General features: G+C 41.5%; 1 protein-coding gene across 1 annotated transcript in view; it reads left to right on the top strand.

The window, feature by feature from the left end:
• Positions 1 to 18,055, top strand: part of NELL2 (neural EGFL like 2) — a 329,995-nt gene that overhangs the window by 100,183 nt on the left and 211,757 nt on the right. Inside the window, exons 4-5 of the mRNA XM_040343892.1 lie at positions 17,264 to 17,437; positions 17,749 to 17,845. Coding sequence (XP_040199826.1) covers positions 17,264 to 17,437; positions 17,749 to 17,845 — 271 coding nt within the window. The remainder of the gene's footprint in view (positions 1 to 17,263; positions 17,438 to 17,748; positions 17,846 to 18,055) is intronic.

Raw genomic sequence — 18,055 nt, 5'->3', positions numbered from 1 at the left:
TCCAATTGTTTTGTATAATGTGAAAGATGATGTTACGCCGAGTAAATAGATACCTAACATGTCACGCTTTAAAATTGCGCACACTCATGGAATGGCGCCAAACTTCGGTACTTAAAAATCTCCATAGGTGACGCTTTAACATTTTTTACAGGTTACTATTTTCGAGTTACAGAGGAGGTCTAGTGCTAGAATTGTTGCGCACACTCTAACGCACGCGACAATACCTCACATGTGGGGTTTGAACGGCGTTTATATATGTGGGCGGGACTTGCATGCGCGTTCGCTTCTATGCACAAGATAACAGGGACAGGGGCGTTTTTTTTACACTTTTTTTTTTTTTTTACTTTTTTTTTTATCACTTTTGTGTAAACATCCCTTGTAATAGGAATCAGTGTGACAGGTCCTCTTTATGGAGAGATGTGGGGTCAATAAGACCCCACATCTCTCCTCCAGGCTTACAAGCATGACATCGGTGAAAAAAAAATCACTGATCACATGCCAACAGCCGTGATTGCGGCTTTGTTTACTTCCGGGTACCGGGCGTGACGTCATAATGTCGCGCCCGGGCCTCCGACGGTCATAGAGATGACTGGTGACCATCTGGTCACCAGTCATCTCTATGCTTTCCAGGCAGCGCCGATCGATTCGCTCTCCGGGCCCCCGATGGCACGGGAGAACTTGGAGAAGCACCGGATGGAGGCGGTAGGGGGGGATGTCCCCTCCCGCTGCCTATAAGAACGATCAAGCGTTGGAACCGCCGCTTTGATCATTCTTATCGTGCACAGAATCGGCGGCTGAAGACGGCGATATCTGAATGATGCTTGTAGCTGCAGGCATCATTCAGATATCACCACACAAAGTGGAGGACGTCATATGACGTCCTCCGGTGGACAAGTTGTTAAACTGATACAACAAAATGTTTTTTCAGTGACATATTTAAATAAAAGGGCACAAATGTAGAGAAGTTCATTGTTTGGGGGGGGGGGGGGGTTACATACACTTTAAAGTATATTTCCATTTAAGCAGCTGTATTGGGAATAACACCTACTTTTAATTTGTTGAATGTTCTCCTTTACATAGCATAACTTAAAACCTTGAAATTGCAGCTTACTTTTTTTTTTTTTTTTTGATGTTCTATTCTGGAACCTTAAACACTGTAAAATTTTACATCTCTTTATTTATGAGGGGGCTGGGCCGTTATGTTTGCCATAAGTACCCATCTGTACCCTGGAGGCAGATATTCATTATCAGTTGTGACAAGATTTGAACACTGTTGGAACACAAAGGTTTATTAGAACACAACTTGCTCTTGAAACAGGCTCATTCTGACATTTTTTACAAAAATCCGCAACGTCAGCCATGACACCTTCTCCTAAGACAATATCTGAAAGGGATAGAAATATATAAAAAAAAATGCTGTGAATGGCAATACATAACAAATGTGACTGCAGAAGTGGAAATACACTTTGAAACGGGCAGTATTATTTTTTCTTGATGTTGCTAATACTGAACCTGTAAACACATATTCAAGTGCATTAAAATGCATACAGATCCTTCACTGTCAAACCTCCATTTCTTTAATTTCTGTTGGCCTGACTGGACTAATAGAGGCTCAGTCTTTAGAGATCCTTTGTAACCTTTCACAGTGTTAATGAGCTTCAACAACTCGTCTTCCCCTGTCTGAAATCACATTTGATTGGGTCACATTTCTCATTAGCAGAGTTCTATTTTGAATAGCAGGTAATCAAAACTGCTGTAGCTTGCTAAATACCTGTTGACGTTGGCTATTTGCATCTTTAACACTACTCGGACTCAGACTAAAGGCTGCTTTGAACTCGATGAAAGCTGTCTGATACTATTTGAATAGTTTGCACCTGCTTTGTAAATGCTTGCTGAAACCTAGGTTCACATTGAAGCAATTTGGCTTGCGCTTTGACATGTCAAATTGCATGCCAAATCTGCGGCTATTGCCAGCAATAGCACCGTTCAAATCGGTGCAGCGCCGCAAAGTCAGCGCTGCACCGATTCAGATGATGCCATTGAAAGTAGTTCCTGTACTACATTTGGGGCGATTTGACAAACATTTGTGCAGGTTCCTGCACAGATGTCTATACAAAAATCGGGCCCAAAATCGGACTGCAAGAACTGACTCCTGCAAGAACTAGCTGCAGCTATCACTTTTGATCTATCACTTTTGATGAGTAAACTGACGCACATCGCTAGTAAATTTGTATTTACATTTTAAATTGCCTGCCCAGTGACCTAAAGATATATAAGTGTAGCGCTTATAGTGATATGTTAAATATCAAAATACCATAGTATATGTAATAAAAATTACACAGAAACAAATAAATATAAAACGTAAATGAACAATATGTGCAACCCTTTAGGAAAAGAGAAGTGCCAATAAATGAATGATGTAGTATACTTGATGTAATATCCAGTGAAAAACAAAGTCCGACAAAACTTAGTGTTCAAAATAATTGATAATGTTGAAGTTCATATTTTCCACATATCATTCGAGTGAGTGAATAAGATGAAAAGATGCGTGACTTCTAAAACGATAAAATCCCACCACCGATAAAAGTGCAGGCTTACCGGAACTTATTGACCACTAGTGGCGTATGCCAAGAGAGGTCAGTCAAGGCTTGTTATGACGGATGTCAGAAAACGATCCTTGGCCGGGAATTGTAGACCCAATTGGATGATGTATCCGTGGATGGAATAGGTCCCCAGGGACAGACTGGAAACTGTACTGGTGTAGGACTCTCAAAACCAATTGGTTCAGTGAAATAATGGTGCATAAGAGGGAGAAAAGAGAGGTGGCCACATAGCGTAACTCCGTATGATAAAAAATTGCGTGTTTATTCACAGCTGACAAACTTACATTTGGCTGATGTAAAGATTTCTTGCATGCAAAAATGGGGCGACAGTGGAGTCCTCCCGACGCGTTTCGTGGTCAAAAGCACATCGTCTGGGGTCGATGTGCTTTTGACCACGAAACGCGTCAGGAGGACTCCACTGTCGCCCCATTTTTGCATGCAAGAAATCTTTACATCAGCCAAATGTAAGTTTGTCAGCTGTGAATAAACACGCAATTTTTTATCATACGGAGTTACGCTATGTGGCCACCTCTCTTTTCTCCCTCTTATGCACCATTATTTCACTGAACCAATTGGTTTTGAGAGTCCTACACCAGTACAGTTTCCAGTCTGTCCCTGGGGACCTATTCCATCCACGGATACATCATCCAATTGGGTCTACAATTCCCGGCCAAGGATCGTTTTCTGACATCCGTCATAACAAGCCTTGACTGACCTCTCTTGGCATACGCCACTAGTGGTCAATAAGTTCCGGTAAGCCTGCACTTTTATCGGTGGTGGGATTTTATCGTTTTAGAAGTCACGCATCTTTTCATCTTATTCACTCACTCGAATGATATGTGGAAAATATGAACTTCAACATTATCAATTATTTTGAACACTAAGTTTTGTCGGACTTTGTTTTTCACTGGATATTACATCAAGTATACTACATCATTCATTTATTGGCACTTCTCTTTTCCTAAAGGGTTGCACATATTGTTCATTTACGTTTTATATTTATTTGTTTCTGTGTAATTTTTATTACATATACTATGGTATTTTGATATTTAACATATCACTATAAGCGCTACACTTATATATCTTTTTGTCACTTTTGCTTTTTTGAATAAGCTGTGTTAGCAGCTACCATTATCGCACTATAGGCAGCGCAGGGTATTCACTTTTCTTTGCCCAGTGACCTACCTTCTCACATTCCCATTCTTACCCCCGTTCTATTTTAATGATAGCGTACGTTGGCATTTAGTTGTTTAACCCATACCTGCAGTCAGGACCGTCTTTACTATAGATTGGGCCCCGGGCAAACACTTTTTGCGCCCCACTCCATTTTGAGGCATACAAAAAATGGGTAGTAAGTTTACCGCTGCAGATCACACAATGATTACAATTGGTTGCCAGAGGTTATAGCCTACCCTTACCACTCACTGACTGGTTGCTAGAGGTTACAGCACATTATTTCTGCTTGCTGATTGGTTGCTAGAGGTTACTGCACATTACTGCTCACTGGTTGCTAGAAATTACATCACATTACTGCTCACAAATTGGTTGCTAGAGATTACAGCAGATCACTACTGTTAACTGGTTGCTACAGGTTACTGCACATAATTACCATTCACTGAGCAGTGATGCAATCCCAAATAATTGAGCAAGTAAAGCAACACATTATTACATACTACAGAAGAGGATGAGAGACTGCAGCCATACTACAGGAGAGCATTGGAGACTGCAAACATGCTACAAGAGGGGTTCAGAGACTGCAGCCATACTACAGGAGAGCGTTAGAGACTGCAAACATGCTACAAGAGGGGTTCAGAGACTACAGACATACTACAGGAGACGGACAGAGCCTGCGGATATAGTGCAGGAGACTGTCAGACTGCAGGCATAGTGCAAGAGATGGTCCAAGACTGCAGACATGGTGCAGGAGATGGTCAGAGACTGCAGACATGAAACAGGATATGGTCAGAACTTTCAGCAACGCACACCTTTTAGGCCCCTTTCACACGGACAACTGTTTTGCCGCAGTTAAAAGCATTTAAAATGTTTTGTGAGATTTAAGGCTCCAGGCACTGCATTTACCTGCATTTGTACATTGCGATTACATGCGTTTACATGCGACCGCGTTTAGCTGCAGTAGTCATTCCCATAGCAACCCTTTTTATTTTTTTGATTATGATGTGCTTCCTGTTGTGTTTTTTTCTCACGCTGCTATCCGCAGTTGACAAAAAAGTCTGCGATTACCTGCATATAGCTGTGCTACATCGCACCTGGATGCATTCAATTCTATTTTTTCTATTCGCATCAAACCGCATGTAACGAAATCGCAGCTAAACACTGTGTGTGAAAGCATTGTGTGCTTTTAGCTGCAGTAGAAAACTAGAAAATCTGCAGCTAAAAGCACCATTCTATCCGTCCGTGTGAAAGGGGCCTTACAGTGGAATAACACAGCTCTGGGGTTTAGGGTAGCAGTCAGGCATTCTATGGGAATAAGGACATACCTGGCCAGCCAGGCTCACCATACACTTTTAGAGGATCTGCGGGTGAGTCTCCTACTCTGATCTCTGCTCTCACTACAGCTGCTCCCTCCTGCGCATACAGACTGCATAGGGCAGGATCAGTGTGTCAGTGTAGCTCCCGGCGCTGCCTCCCGTGTCCTCTACAATGTCTTTATGGGGGCCCCAATTCAAAGGCAGCACAAGCTCAAGAGGCAGGTGCCCCCCAAGCAAGATTGGGGCAGGTGCCTCGTTTTCCCCGCATTAAAGAGGAGTTCCACCCAAATTTGGAACTTCCTCTTAACCCACTCCTCTCCCCTTACATGCCACATTTGGCATGTAATTTTTTTGGGGGGGGGAGTGGGGGCTTCAGCACGAGTGGGACTTCCTGTCCCACTTCCTCCTTCCTGTAGGCGACTAAGCTTAGTCGCCTTCAGGAAGTGGCTGCTGTAGGCGATCGCCTAGGACACGTCACAGGTCCTAGGCGATCTCCTGGCCAATTACACGGCGCGGCGCCGGGCCGCGCCGCTCGCGCATGCGCAGTGCCGCGCCGCTCGCGCTCGCGCATGCGCAGTGGGTGCCCGGCCGTGAAGCCGAAAGCTGTCACGGCCGGGTGCCCACACTGAAGATGAAGACGCCGGCCGGGGAGGGGGGGAGAGGAGCGGAGCCCCGGCCGGCGCGTCGCTGGAGCAGGTAAGTGCCTGTTTATTAAAAGCCAGCAGCTACACTTTTTGTTGCTGCTGACTTTTAATAAACATACAAATGGCTGGAACTCCCCTTTAAAGACTGCCCTGCCTGCAATCAGCTCATTACAGCTCAGGTAAGTGGCAAGCCATAGCACCCCTTAGGTAATAAAGATCAACGTTGATCAATGCCTGCAACCTGAAAACATTATTTTGCTAGTTTTGCACATTTCAGGACTTCGGCACTGTAAATGGTCTTTTTTTTTAGCATCCTTTTTTTTTATTCCATTATGATTTAAATACAGATATAAAATGTTCATATACAATGCAAATATGTAGACCATTCTCACTATTCTACTGTCTGCTCTTTGCTGACCTTAGCTGAAAAATCACTGTAGCGTTGCTGTTCTTCTGTATTTTGTGAGCTGCTGACAGTGCTGTCTAGAGACTACCAGGCCTGATGTTGGTGTCAGCTGTCTCCTTCTGGCTGAGAGCAGTAAGTACTTTGGTATGGCTATTTCAGGGGTGATAAACTTTTCAGAACAATGTTATTCTGTTTTTTGCTAAGTAAAACGTTTTGTTATAAAGCACGGTAATCACACTTTTGATCTGATTTGGAACAATGTTTGTAGCGAGTGCTATTCATACAATGCCGTTGATTTACTAAAGGTTCACTTTGCAAGAGATATTTTTCTTTGAACAGGAATATTACCTTTGTGCTTAGTGAATGAGGTGAAGCTCTTCGGACTCCATCAACCAGTCATGTGTAAGCAAAAATGCTTTTTTCCCCCTCACGTGTGATTGGGTTTTCTTTTGTAAAGTACATTTTCACCACATTTTATGAAGCTAAGAGAACATTCCCTTGCAAAGTGAAAGTTACCTTGCTAAGAGTACAGCCTATTTGCCTTTAATAAATCAACCCCAGTGTTTTTTAAAAGGTCTGAAAGGTAGATACCGTATTTATCGCGGTATAACGCGCTCCCGCGTATACTGCGCACCCCTAATGTTGCCCCCGAAATTCCTGTAAAAAAAAAAATCGTCCGGTCCGGCGTCCGTCTGCGGCCTCGATGGTGTCCTCCCGGCTTCTCCAGCGCGCGCCTCACGTCGAGTCCCCGCTTCCCGCGCTCAGTTCGAACGCCTCCGCCGACATATACCGAGTGCAGTACACTCGGGTACATTCGGCAAGGCTCGGCTTAGCTCGCGCTCACGCTCTGTGACGTTTATGCGTGAGCACGAGCGAAGCCGAGCCTGGCCGAATGTACCCGAGTGTACTGCACTCGGTATATGTCGGCGCAGGATTTCAAACTGAGCGCGGGAAGCGGCTATCGGCGTATATCGCGCACCCACGATTTTCCCCTTATTTTAAGGGGAAAATAGTGCGCGATATACGCCGATAAATACGGTAATTCTTTTGGTTTTGTGTGGCATTTTATTGACACCTATTTTTCACCATAACCAGATTTATCTTGGCTTATTGTGACCAGGAGGCCTCCTAACGATTGCAATTATTATAGGATTTGTAATAGATTGTAATCCTATTACATAATTGATTATGCCTCGTACACACGACCGAGTTTCTCTGCAAAAACCAGCAAGAACCTTGCTGGGAGATATTTTTTTGCAGAGGAAACCGGTCGTGTGTACATTTTCGTCAAGGAAACTGTCGAGAAACTCGATGAGCCAAAAAGAGAGCATGTTTTCTATTTCCTTGACGGGAATGGAGAAAATTGGCTTGTCGAGTTTCTCAACGGCTTCACAAGGAACACGACGAGCAAAACGATGTGTTTCGCCCGTCGGGTTTTTTCGGTCATGTGTACGAGGCCACAGTCTAGTTTCTGTTGTCTGTCTTTTGTATAATACAAAGGATCATTTCCCAAAATTGGGGGGAGGGATGTCATATGATTAGTATTTTTATAACACTACGACTAAAGGCGATACACGGTTCGAATTTCGAAAGACTTTTCTTTAGAAAATCGTATCAAAAATTTTCGTACGAATTTCGCACAGTTTGTGGGCTGCAGCAACAGCCGATTTTCGTGCGGCAAACAAATTTGAGAAATCCGACATGTTGGAAATTTTTTGAAAAACAAACGATTTTCTGATCAATGATGGGAGAATCATGTGAGAAATGTAATAGAAAAAAAACGCGCATGTGCAAGAAAATAATATTCCCGGAGAGAAAAGAATATTCCCGGAGAGGAAAGAATATTCCCGGAGAGAAAAGAATATTTCCGGCAACATGAATATTTTGTCGGCCGAATTTCGAAAATGGTGGCATCATCGGATCACAATAAAAACAAACTTTCTGATTTTGAAAAGAAAATTCGTTCGAAATTCGACCGTGTATGGCCTTCTTAAGCTTGAACAACACTGTGGCGTTGATTTAGCCCAGGTTCACACTGGGTACGATTTGGTACAATTTGAGATGCGATTTCACATGTCAAATCGCATCTCAAATCGGCGGAATTTGCCGGCAATGGCACCGTCCTAATTGGTGCGACGCCGCATCTGCGGCCCTGCACCGATTTCAAAAAGTAGTTCCTGTACTACTTTTTGCGATTTCGGGCCGCCATTTACATTGAACCCTGCATAGATGTCTCTTAAATCGCGGTTGAAAACGCGGCAAAATCGGGGCAAAACCGCAGCCGTGAAATCGCGGTAAAATCGCGATTTTTACCGCGATTTTGAATTCGCAGCAGTGTGAACCTAGCATCAATAAAATTGGAGAGTGCATAATCTGGTGCAGCTGTGCATGGTAGCCAATCTGCTTATAACTTCAGCTTGTTCAATTACTGACAAAAATACCTGGAAGCCGATTAGTTTTATGCAGAGCTGCACCAGCGTTTGCACTCCCCTTTTAGTAAATCAACCCCACTGTCACTTTGATTTGGTTGAATCATTAGTGGACACTGGCTAAAGTGTAAAGCCTGTCTTATGCACCTGGGAAATGTTGTGTTAATTTCTGAAGCAGGGGAACAGACCCATTTAAAAATGTTGTTCCTTTAAGCAATGAACTTGTTTGTGGTGTATGCCACAGGGTAATGAAGTCTTGGATGCAAGGTCGCTTGTTTTATTCTCAAACTGGCACGATGCCTCTGAAGTATGCTTTGTACGAACTGTGATGACTCATGCAAATGTAACAGTTTGTGTTTTTTACAGTTTAGACACATTGATAAATGTAATTTCAGCCATGTAATTTATTGATTATCATGTTTAATAAGTGGCTAATAGGCTGCCACATTATTATTGGATTCTAGGGAGATAATTGTGTTGTAGCAGTTGGTGGAGGGACTATAGGCATCTGCAGGGCCGCCATCAGGAATTATGGGGCCCCTTACACAGCTTCAGGCATGGGGCCCCTGGAGCAGAGAACCAGGGGGGGGGGGTGCTGCCGTCTGAAATTGAGAAGCGGGGGGGGCCCTTTACAAATAAAAAAAGAAATAAAGAAAAATATATATAAAAAAAGGGGGGTTTGCCACATGGGGCCCTGGGGACCTCCTGAGCCCTTTAATAATATATATATATATATATATATATATATATATATATATATATATATATATATATATATATATATATATATATATATATATGAAATAAAAAGAAAAATAAATAAATAAAATAATATATAAAAAAAGGGGGGTTGCCATTCGGGGCCCTGGGGACCTCTGGGCCCTTTATTAATAATAATAATAATAATAATAATAATAATAATATATATATATATATATATAATAAAAAAATATATAAAAAAATATTATTTTTTTTTATAAAAAAAAGGGGTGTTTTCATCTGGGGCCCTGGGGACCTCCATACCCCTAAAAAAAATGGCCCTTTAATAAAAAATAAAATAAAAATATATTATAGTTGCCATCTGGGGCCCTGTGGGCCACCGGACCCCTAAAAAAAGGGGGTTGCCATCCGGGCCCCTGGGGACCTCCGGGCCCCTTACAGGTGTACTGCCTGTACCCCCTGATGGTGGCCCTGGGCATCTGGTCAGAGTTGTATAATCCACAAGGCAATCTAGACAGCAGCCTAGGGCAAGGTGTATGCCCACGCTTTGGGAATACCGCCATCTTGTATATGCTTTTTATTCACTAAAAGTAAATTGTTTGTGGAATAAAAGTACCGTATTTATCTGGGTATACCGCGCGCCGGCGTATAACGCGCACCCCAAGCTTAGAAAGGCAGTTTAAGAAAAAAAAAAGACTTAAATTTTTGCCCTGCGTCCATGGGCGGCCTTGTCCGGCGTCCATCTGCGGTCTTGCGCGGGGTCCGTCCAGCCTTGTGGGTGTCTGTCTGCGGATTTCTTGTGCGGGTGGAGGCTGCAGTGGGCGGAGCTGAGCGTGGCCGAGCCTAGCAGAGTGCGCAGTACGCTCGGCTCGGCTCTAGGCTGCGGTGCTCAGACAGCGGGGATCGGGGTATATCGCGCACCCACAATTTCCCCCTGATTTTAAGGGGAAAAAAGTGCGCGTTATACACCGATAAATACGGTATATATTTAGCCCAGCCGGGCCAATGGGTTTAGGTAGCCGGAAACTACTCCACGAGCCCAGCCACAGACTGCGTTCACCCGGTTCCGATTAACCGGCAACCGCGGACACAAATGTCTGGAGGTGGCATCCTCTCCCTGTGGTGGGAGATGGCAAATAGCCCTCCAGATCTCCCGTTCTCTAATGGGCCATAGGAGGCCAGCCCACAACCCCCTCCAAAACACACAGTGACAGTGAGTTCTGTCACACACACATCTCTATGTATGTATGTATGTATGTATGTATGTATATATAATGTGTGTGTATATATATATATATATGCTGGCTTATCAGTATTCCAGCAATTGGAACCGTATCTCTAGACACCTGCAACCTGGACCAGGTGTTTGTAGGAACCAGATGGCATCGCAAATGGATTGCGCATTAAGAGGAAGGACCCTCTTTAGAGCCACAGCAATAGTAGGCTTATGCCGCGTACACACGGTCAGAATTTCCAACAAAAAAAGCTCTATGTGAGGAATTTCTGACAGCAAAAATTCTCAAATTTTCAGACGGGAAAAGTTCTTGTTGGAAATTGACACACAAAAAAAACACACATGCTCGGAATCAATTCGACACATGCTCCGAATCATTGAACTTAATTTTCTCGGCTCATTGTAGTGTTGTACGTCACCATGTTCTTGATAGTCGAAATTTCAGACAACATTTGTGTGACCATGTGTATGCAACACAACCAATAGTGCAAAACACCATAAGGGATACACGCTTACCAGATGGCAAGCAAAATTAGCTTGCAGCTGAAACCCCAGCCTGGGCCTTTATTGGATGAATTCCAGCACTGCCAGTGGTATTCAATGGAACCTCCGTGGTCATCGAAGCAGGTATGGTACCGAAAATGATAAAGGACTCACCATAGTAAAGTACCTTAAACCATAGAAAAATGTAATAAGATTAAAAACTTACAAACACGAACGTGTGTACAGCATAAAAAAGCCGGCCGGCTATGTGAACGCCAGTCCGCTCAGACTATCACGCTATGACGTCAGCACGTCTCCTCCTCCTGACGCGTGTTTCGTCACACAAATGACGTCGTCTGGCCCCAGACGACGTCATTTGTGTGACGAAACGTCACAGCTTTGGGATGACTTACAGTGGAGACTGCAAGCCAGGCCTTCTTGTCCAACATCAGTGCCTGACCTCACAAATGCGCTTCTGGAAGAGTGGTCAAAAATTCCAATAGACACAGTCCTAACCTTGCAGATAGCCTTACAAGAAGAGTTGAAGCTGTTATAGATGCAAAGGGGGGGACTCAATATTAAACCCTACAGACTTGGTGCCAACTCACATCAGTGCGAGATTGCATGTGATTCACACCACACTGCAGTGCAAATCACATGCGATGTCCATGTGATTCAATTTCAGCCATACAGATGGTATGGCTGAGTTGCATTGCATTCGTACCAAACTTACATAGGACTTTTTTTTTTGTCTGTACGATCCGTAGAACTGGATCCCATGTCAAAACTGTCAGTTCACAGTGCGATATGTGAGCTGAAATGGGGATGTCATTAACATTGTATTGACACTCCACAAAATTTGCATATGGCAGTGGGAACTGCCTTGAAAGTTGGGTGCGATGCGGGAACCCACAGTGGATTTGCAGGGTTCCTGCATCGCCCAAGTGTAAACCAGCACTTGGGATGCCAATAAAGTTTGTGCGCGTGTAAAAGCAGATGTCCCTATACTTTTAGTAATATAGTATAGATGATCTGTGTATCATTTAATTGAGATAACAGGACACTTCTTTCCTCCAACACTGCTAAAACAAGTTGACTGTTGCCTATAATAATACTGCTTCGGCTATGCTTATAACCCTTTAGGGAGATCTGTATGCTGACTAAGTGGGTTCATCTGGCCCAACATATACTCACAACATATGGAGTGATACTTCATTATGTCTGCTATTGAATGCCCTTTTAGGAGTGTGTTTCCATGAGTGCATTTTCAATGATTCATGCAGATTTTTATGTGCATAGCATGCAGGTGGTTTATCCCTTTTGGGCTTGTGGGGCAAGATACATATGCCAAGTGTGCCAGTTATAGGAACCTATTTACATGAATGCCTGTCTAATTTATAATTTATGTCTAGCTCCTTGCCACCCTGGAATTTCATTACATGCAAATATGTGTTAAGCATTTACTAGGCCACTGGTCCTAGGTTCTACTCCAATTAACATTTAGAGAGGAATTTGAGTACTCCAATGTATTTATTTATTTTAGCTCAATGTAACTTTATATATTGTTTTTATATATTGAGTGCATTAATGGGCTACAGTATTTTGATTGAAACTTTTTTTTTTTTTTTTTTAATAATTATTTGTTTTATTATAGCTGTGTTTCCTGTTCTACTCATTAGTTCCTACCATGGGGCGTGATTAATAATTTTGTTTATTGTTTTTGATTGTGGGTTAGGGTTTAAGGGCACAGTCATGGGAATAAATATATTTTTTTATAATATAAAAATATATATTTAATTTTTTGTATTTTTTTTTTTTTTTTTACAATATTGATATTGGGTTTTGTGTTTGCATTATTGTGGTTTCATTTATTGTGGGACAACCAAAAGATTTTTGTATTGCGTTACTTCCATGATATCTGCCTGCACAGTACAGACAGGTTTAATCATGGCAGACTGTCAGATATGGCTCTCTTTGTGAGGCAGGTAGGGAACTAGCAGGATTTTTACATTGCTGGAGTTTTCAGAAAATAATTCAGAGTTTGCCCATGTACTAGCCTTTAAAAAAATGTATTGTTTGCACATGTATTGGCCTTTAATAGAAACAGAGCAAGGTTTTTAATCAAAATACTGTGTCAAATAAACACACAATATGCGTTCTTAAAAATGCATTTAAAAAGTTGTAAAAGCCACTGGGCTCCCTTTTTGATATGTATATTAAGTGCCTAAGAAAAAGGACACTAAGGAGTCAGGATTTTAATTTGTGTTGCTTTTACTAATAGGTTGTTGACTTTGCAAGGGTATTTCCCCCAGAGCTTAGTGTGTTTTACTTTAAAGTATTACTCCATCACATGCAAGAAAAAAAAAAAAAACATAATTTTTGCTTTCACCTGATTGGATTATAGAAGTCGGTAGAGCTTTGACTTATTCACTAAACTCCCTTAAATATTCCCTTGCAAAGTGAACAGCCTATTTGCCTTTATTAAATCATCCCCATTTATGTAAAAAAAAAAAAGTTGTGTGAATCTTGAAAACATTAATAAAAAGACCCCTAAATATCTTGGAGTGCTGAAACCTAAAGAGAAGCCACAATGGTCTAAAAAAGGCATACATATAGGGTTTTTTAACTTGACCATTAAAGGGATTAATTCAATAGTAAATGTGTTGCATGGGGGGAAAAAAGCGTCATGAAAAAATATATATTCTCTTTCCAAAACGCCCTTGAAGGTGTTTGGTCTTTTATACTGGATTGGAAAGACGGTAAGTCTTTTCAAGTTGAAAAAACATATTCAGCAAGGCTGGAAGTTTAATTGCAGTAGCCCACAGCATTAATGTACGTCATATTTTCCAATTACTTCATGTTTTTCATCTCCTTTCTGTGGGAGGATAACTGGAATGCTTGTATGCAGGATGGTAGATGGAGGCGGAGGAATAGGATAGAGATGGCATATATAATGAAAAGAGAGCACAACGACAGGAAATAAAATTGGCTATGTAAGATGTTGTTTTTACCAGAAAAGGGATCATTGTGACTGAAATTTTTCTCACACCTTGCAACGAAAAAATGTACTTGATATGTAGCAGCTGACAAATTACGTAAAACAACAAATTTCAATTTTCGACTAATTTTGGCAATGTGCGAATTAATACTGAGGAGCAAATCCTAAAGAGAAAGGGCTTGTCCAACAATTAATTTGACACTGCTAGATAGCAGGACAAAGGTTACAAGGGTGATTTTTTTTTTTTAAAGACATGGAAATGCTTCAACTCCTGGTGCACCAATTTCTCCATGATGGAATGGAGAAGGGGTTGGCAGCCAGTACATTGAAAGTTCAGGTGACCGCTTTGTCAGTGTTCTTAAGGCCCGTACACACGGTCGGACTTTCGGCCGACAAACTTCAAAATCTGCAAGTTTTCAAATTTGTCTGATCGTGTGTACGCTCCATCGGACCAACTTTTTCGGGTTTCATCAGACAAAAAGTTCGGTCTGCAAACGGACAAACTTTACGTCAACAAAAGTGTACAAAGTACAAATACGCATGCTCAGAACCAATGTTAAAATCAACCAACAATAGCAGAAGTTAACCAAAGGGTGGCGGTAAAGAGCAGAAAAGAGCAGAAAAACCACGTGATGTTGGGAAAGTTTTAGAAAAGTTTGCAGCGTGTGTATGCTATGGGTGTGACCGGACAACTCCCTTCGGACAAAAATCCAAGTGAAAGTTTGTCGGATGTCCGACCGTGTGTACGAGGCTTTAGAGAGATAGTTGTCTCAGGACCCTTTTTGATCATCAGGTTTTTTAGGGCTCTGCCCAGAGCCAGACCAGTGTCATTTAAAGCACCTTACACACGTGCGGGATTACCGATGGGAAAAGTTCCCATCGGAAATACGGGGGGGAAAGCCGAGAACCTGCTCGGTTCAGTCTTTCCCCTACACACGGCCGGTTTTCCCGACAGGAAAACTGCGATGGAGCTTTGGCCAGGAATCCCAGCCGTGTGTATGCTCCATCACAGTTTTTCTCAGGTTCTCTCGGCAGAAAAAAAGAGAACTGGTTGTTTTTTTTGTTTTGTCTTTTGTCCGGTGGTTTTTGGTCAGTTTTCCCCGTCGGAAAAACTGCGAGGAGCATACACACGGCCGGGATTCCTGGCCAAAAGCTTTTCTCGTGTGTACGAGGCATAAGTCTTTTCCCAAATGGAATTTGTCGGTTGTTTTTGCAGGGTCTGACTAAAAGGCCTTTTGAACCACCAGAAGATGCTACGATTAGAGATTGGTCATTAAAAGTAAGCTTATTGGTGGCAGTTACTTCAGCTAGGAGGGTCAGCGAGCTGCAGGCCTTTTCTATTATTAAGCCCTATTTGATTTTTTTTTTCTGAACCGGTAGTTTTGAGGACAGACCCAGGTTTCTTGTCGAGGGTCTTTCTGTTTTTCACAGGTCACATGAGATAATTCTGCCAACTTTCTGGGATATCCATTTGCTAAAGCTCTCTCCCATAGACAAAGACATGCTAGTAATGATATACTAGTTTGATGGGGTTTCTTGCCTAAACAAATTATGTTGGTTAGTGCATTTTTAGGCCATATTTTTTACATCAAGCTTGATTTTCAATTTAGTGTCTTTTTAATAAAACGTGGTGATAATTGTAAAAAAAATTTTTTTAGCAGAGTGGATTGTTCTCTAATCTGGATGTTTCAGTGGACAACAAGCCACTTAAATGTAAAAATTATTTCTAATAACTGTTTATTGATGCTTTTATTCTTTATGGAATTACAGTTGCCTTTTATTGATGTTGCCTAATATGTGTAAAATCAAGCATAATGGAGTTCCACCTTCCTGACAAATATAATAGTTAAGCAAGGCGGATAAGCTTATTCATTTGTAAATTGCATTTGTGACCTTTTTAATGTTGAAGTGTTGCTAAACTGGTTTCAGTTAATCATTTTACAACTAAAAAAGCCAGATTTTGCTCTGTGGGGAAATGAAGACACAGCTGTCTCCAGATATGTTTAATTGTCTTTGTAGTGCAGTGCTTACCTGCTTACCCACCTACATTTCTTGTGTATGCTTTTGGAATAATCACTAGCTGAGTGAGACCACACCATTATTTTTAGATGATGACCAATCTTAACATATTACTGGTTATTGATAACTGGAAATATTGTTCACTTGGAAATGACTTTTCCCTTGCGATTATCAGAGTTATCCAGATGTCCTGTGTGTGTGTGAGTGTGTATTTAAAAAAAAAAAAACCTCTATGAGGTCTTTATAGAATAGATTTTTTTTAGGATTTTGGTTAACATTATTGTGGCTGAAGACCTTTCTCCTTAAAGATATTGCAGTTTTTTAATTTTGTCTTTTCTTAAACGTGTTTTGGAAATAGTAGGGTTTGACTCCAATATAGTCTATCTTAGTGTTGTAATGAGAAAAGATGCATCATCTACATTCCTCTAGGTGAGGATGAGCCTTAAGGAAGTATAGAGTTGATTTACTAAAGAAGTCAAATAGGTTGTTCACTTTTGTGAGGGAATTTTCACTTTACAACGGTTTCTTCCCTTAGCTAAGTGATTAGGTAAAGCTCTTCTGACTTACATTATCACGTGCAACCAAAGATAGATTTTTTTCCCCCTTTCTTCAAAGATTGGGTATACTTTGCAAAGTGAATTCTCACTGCAATCGCAAAGCTAAGACCCCTTTCACACTGGGGCGGGAGGTGTGCTGACGGTATATCGGTGCTATTTTTAGTGGCGATATACCGTCGGAATTGCGGCTGTATTTGGCCGCTAGGGGCCCGAAAAGGGTTAATACCGCCCTCAATGCGCCTCTGCAGAGGCGCATTGCTGGTGGTATACCATTGTTTTCAATTGGAAGGAGCGGTAAACACACCGCTCATTCACCGCTCCGAAGATGCGGCTAGCAGGACTTTTGGAGCGGTCCTGCTAGTGCACCACCTTAGTGTGAAAGCACTCTGGCTTTCACACTGAGACTGCAGGGCGGTATTTAGGCGCTATTTGTAGCGCTAAACCACCTGAAAAACTTCTCAGTGTGAAAGGGGCCTTAGTGAAAATTCCCTTGTAAAAAGACCCACATGTTTACCCTCAGTAAATCAACCCCTATATCATTAAAATTTTTAACTCATGTTGGCTGAAATTAGTCATGTATCTCGATGCATTGTGAGAACATTAGTAAGATCATCACAGGAAATAATAATGTTGAATTTGTCTCTCTCCTGTTTTTTCTTACCCTTTTCTTTGTTTATGCAGGTATCTCGAGTTGGAGAGCAGTGGTCATCGAAATGAAGTCAGATTGCACTATCGCTCAGGGAGTCATCGATCTCAGACAGAAGTATTTCCTTATATTCTGGCAGATGATAAATGGCATAGATTTTCCTTGGCAATCAGTGCATCCCATCTTGTTCTCCATGTGGATTGCAACAAGTAAGGGGCTATTGTACACCTTAAGTGACTTTGTTTTTTGTTTTGTTTTTATTTTAAACCAATAAGCTACTAAGAGGGCAAGTATTTTATGAGGTTTAATAACTGGTCACTGAATTATTATCTATAAGAAGGCAACTGATCAATGTATTGGTAGATAATGAGAAGCATTAAAAATGTCCCAAAGGCATATGATAATTTTCTGTTAAAAAAAAAAAAAAAAGGTTCAGCTTAACAAATAGCATAACTGTTTCTGCTCATAAATGCAATTATTTCAATTTAACGAATCATTTAACTTGTATTCTGTTCAATAGGATTTATGAAAGAATTATTGAAAAGCCATACATGGATATTCCATCTGGTACAACGTTGTGGGTTGGACAAAGAAATAATGCCCATGGTTATTTTAAGGTAGGTTAATCCTGTATGCATCATTTCATTTGTTAATTGATAGACAAAATAATTCACAAAAGTGCTTCATTATAAAAGTCCCCTAAAGCAAAGGTGTCAGTAATGCCCATAGCAATTGTTTGGTTTGGTCTTTTATTTTATAACCGGTACAAAAATATGATACTGGATGCAGCTTGAATAAAGACATGATCCTCTCCGGCACATTTATTA

This window comes from Rana temporaria, chromosome 3 (assembly GCF_905171775.1).
Source record: "Rana temporaria chromosome 3, aRanTem1.1, whole genome shotgun sequence".
Taxonomy (NCBI): domain Eukaryota; kingdom Metazoa; phylum Chordata; class Amphibia; order Anura; family Ranidae; genus Rana; species Rana temporaria.
Note: the sequence above shows the minus strand (reverse complement) of the source record. Positions and strands in the feature narration are given on the sequence as shown.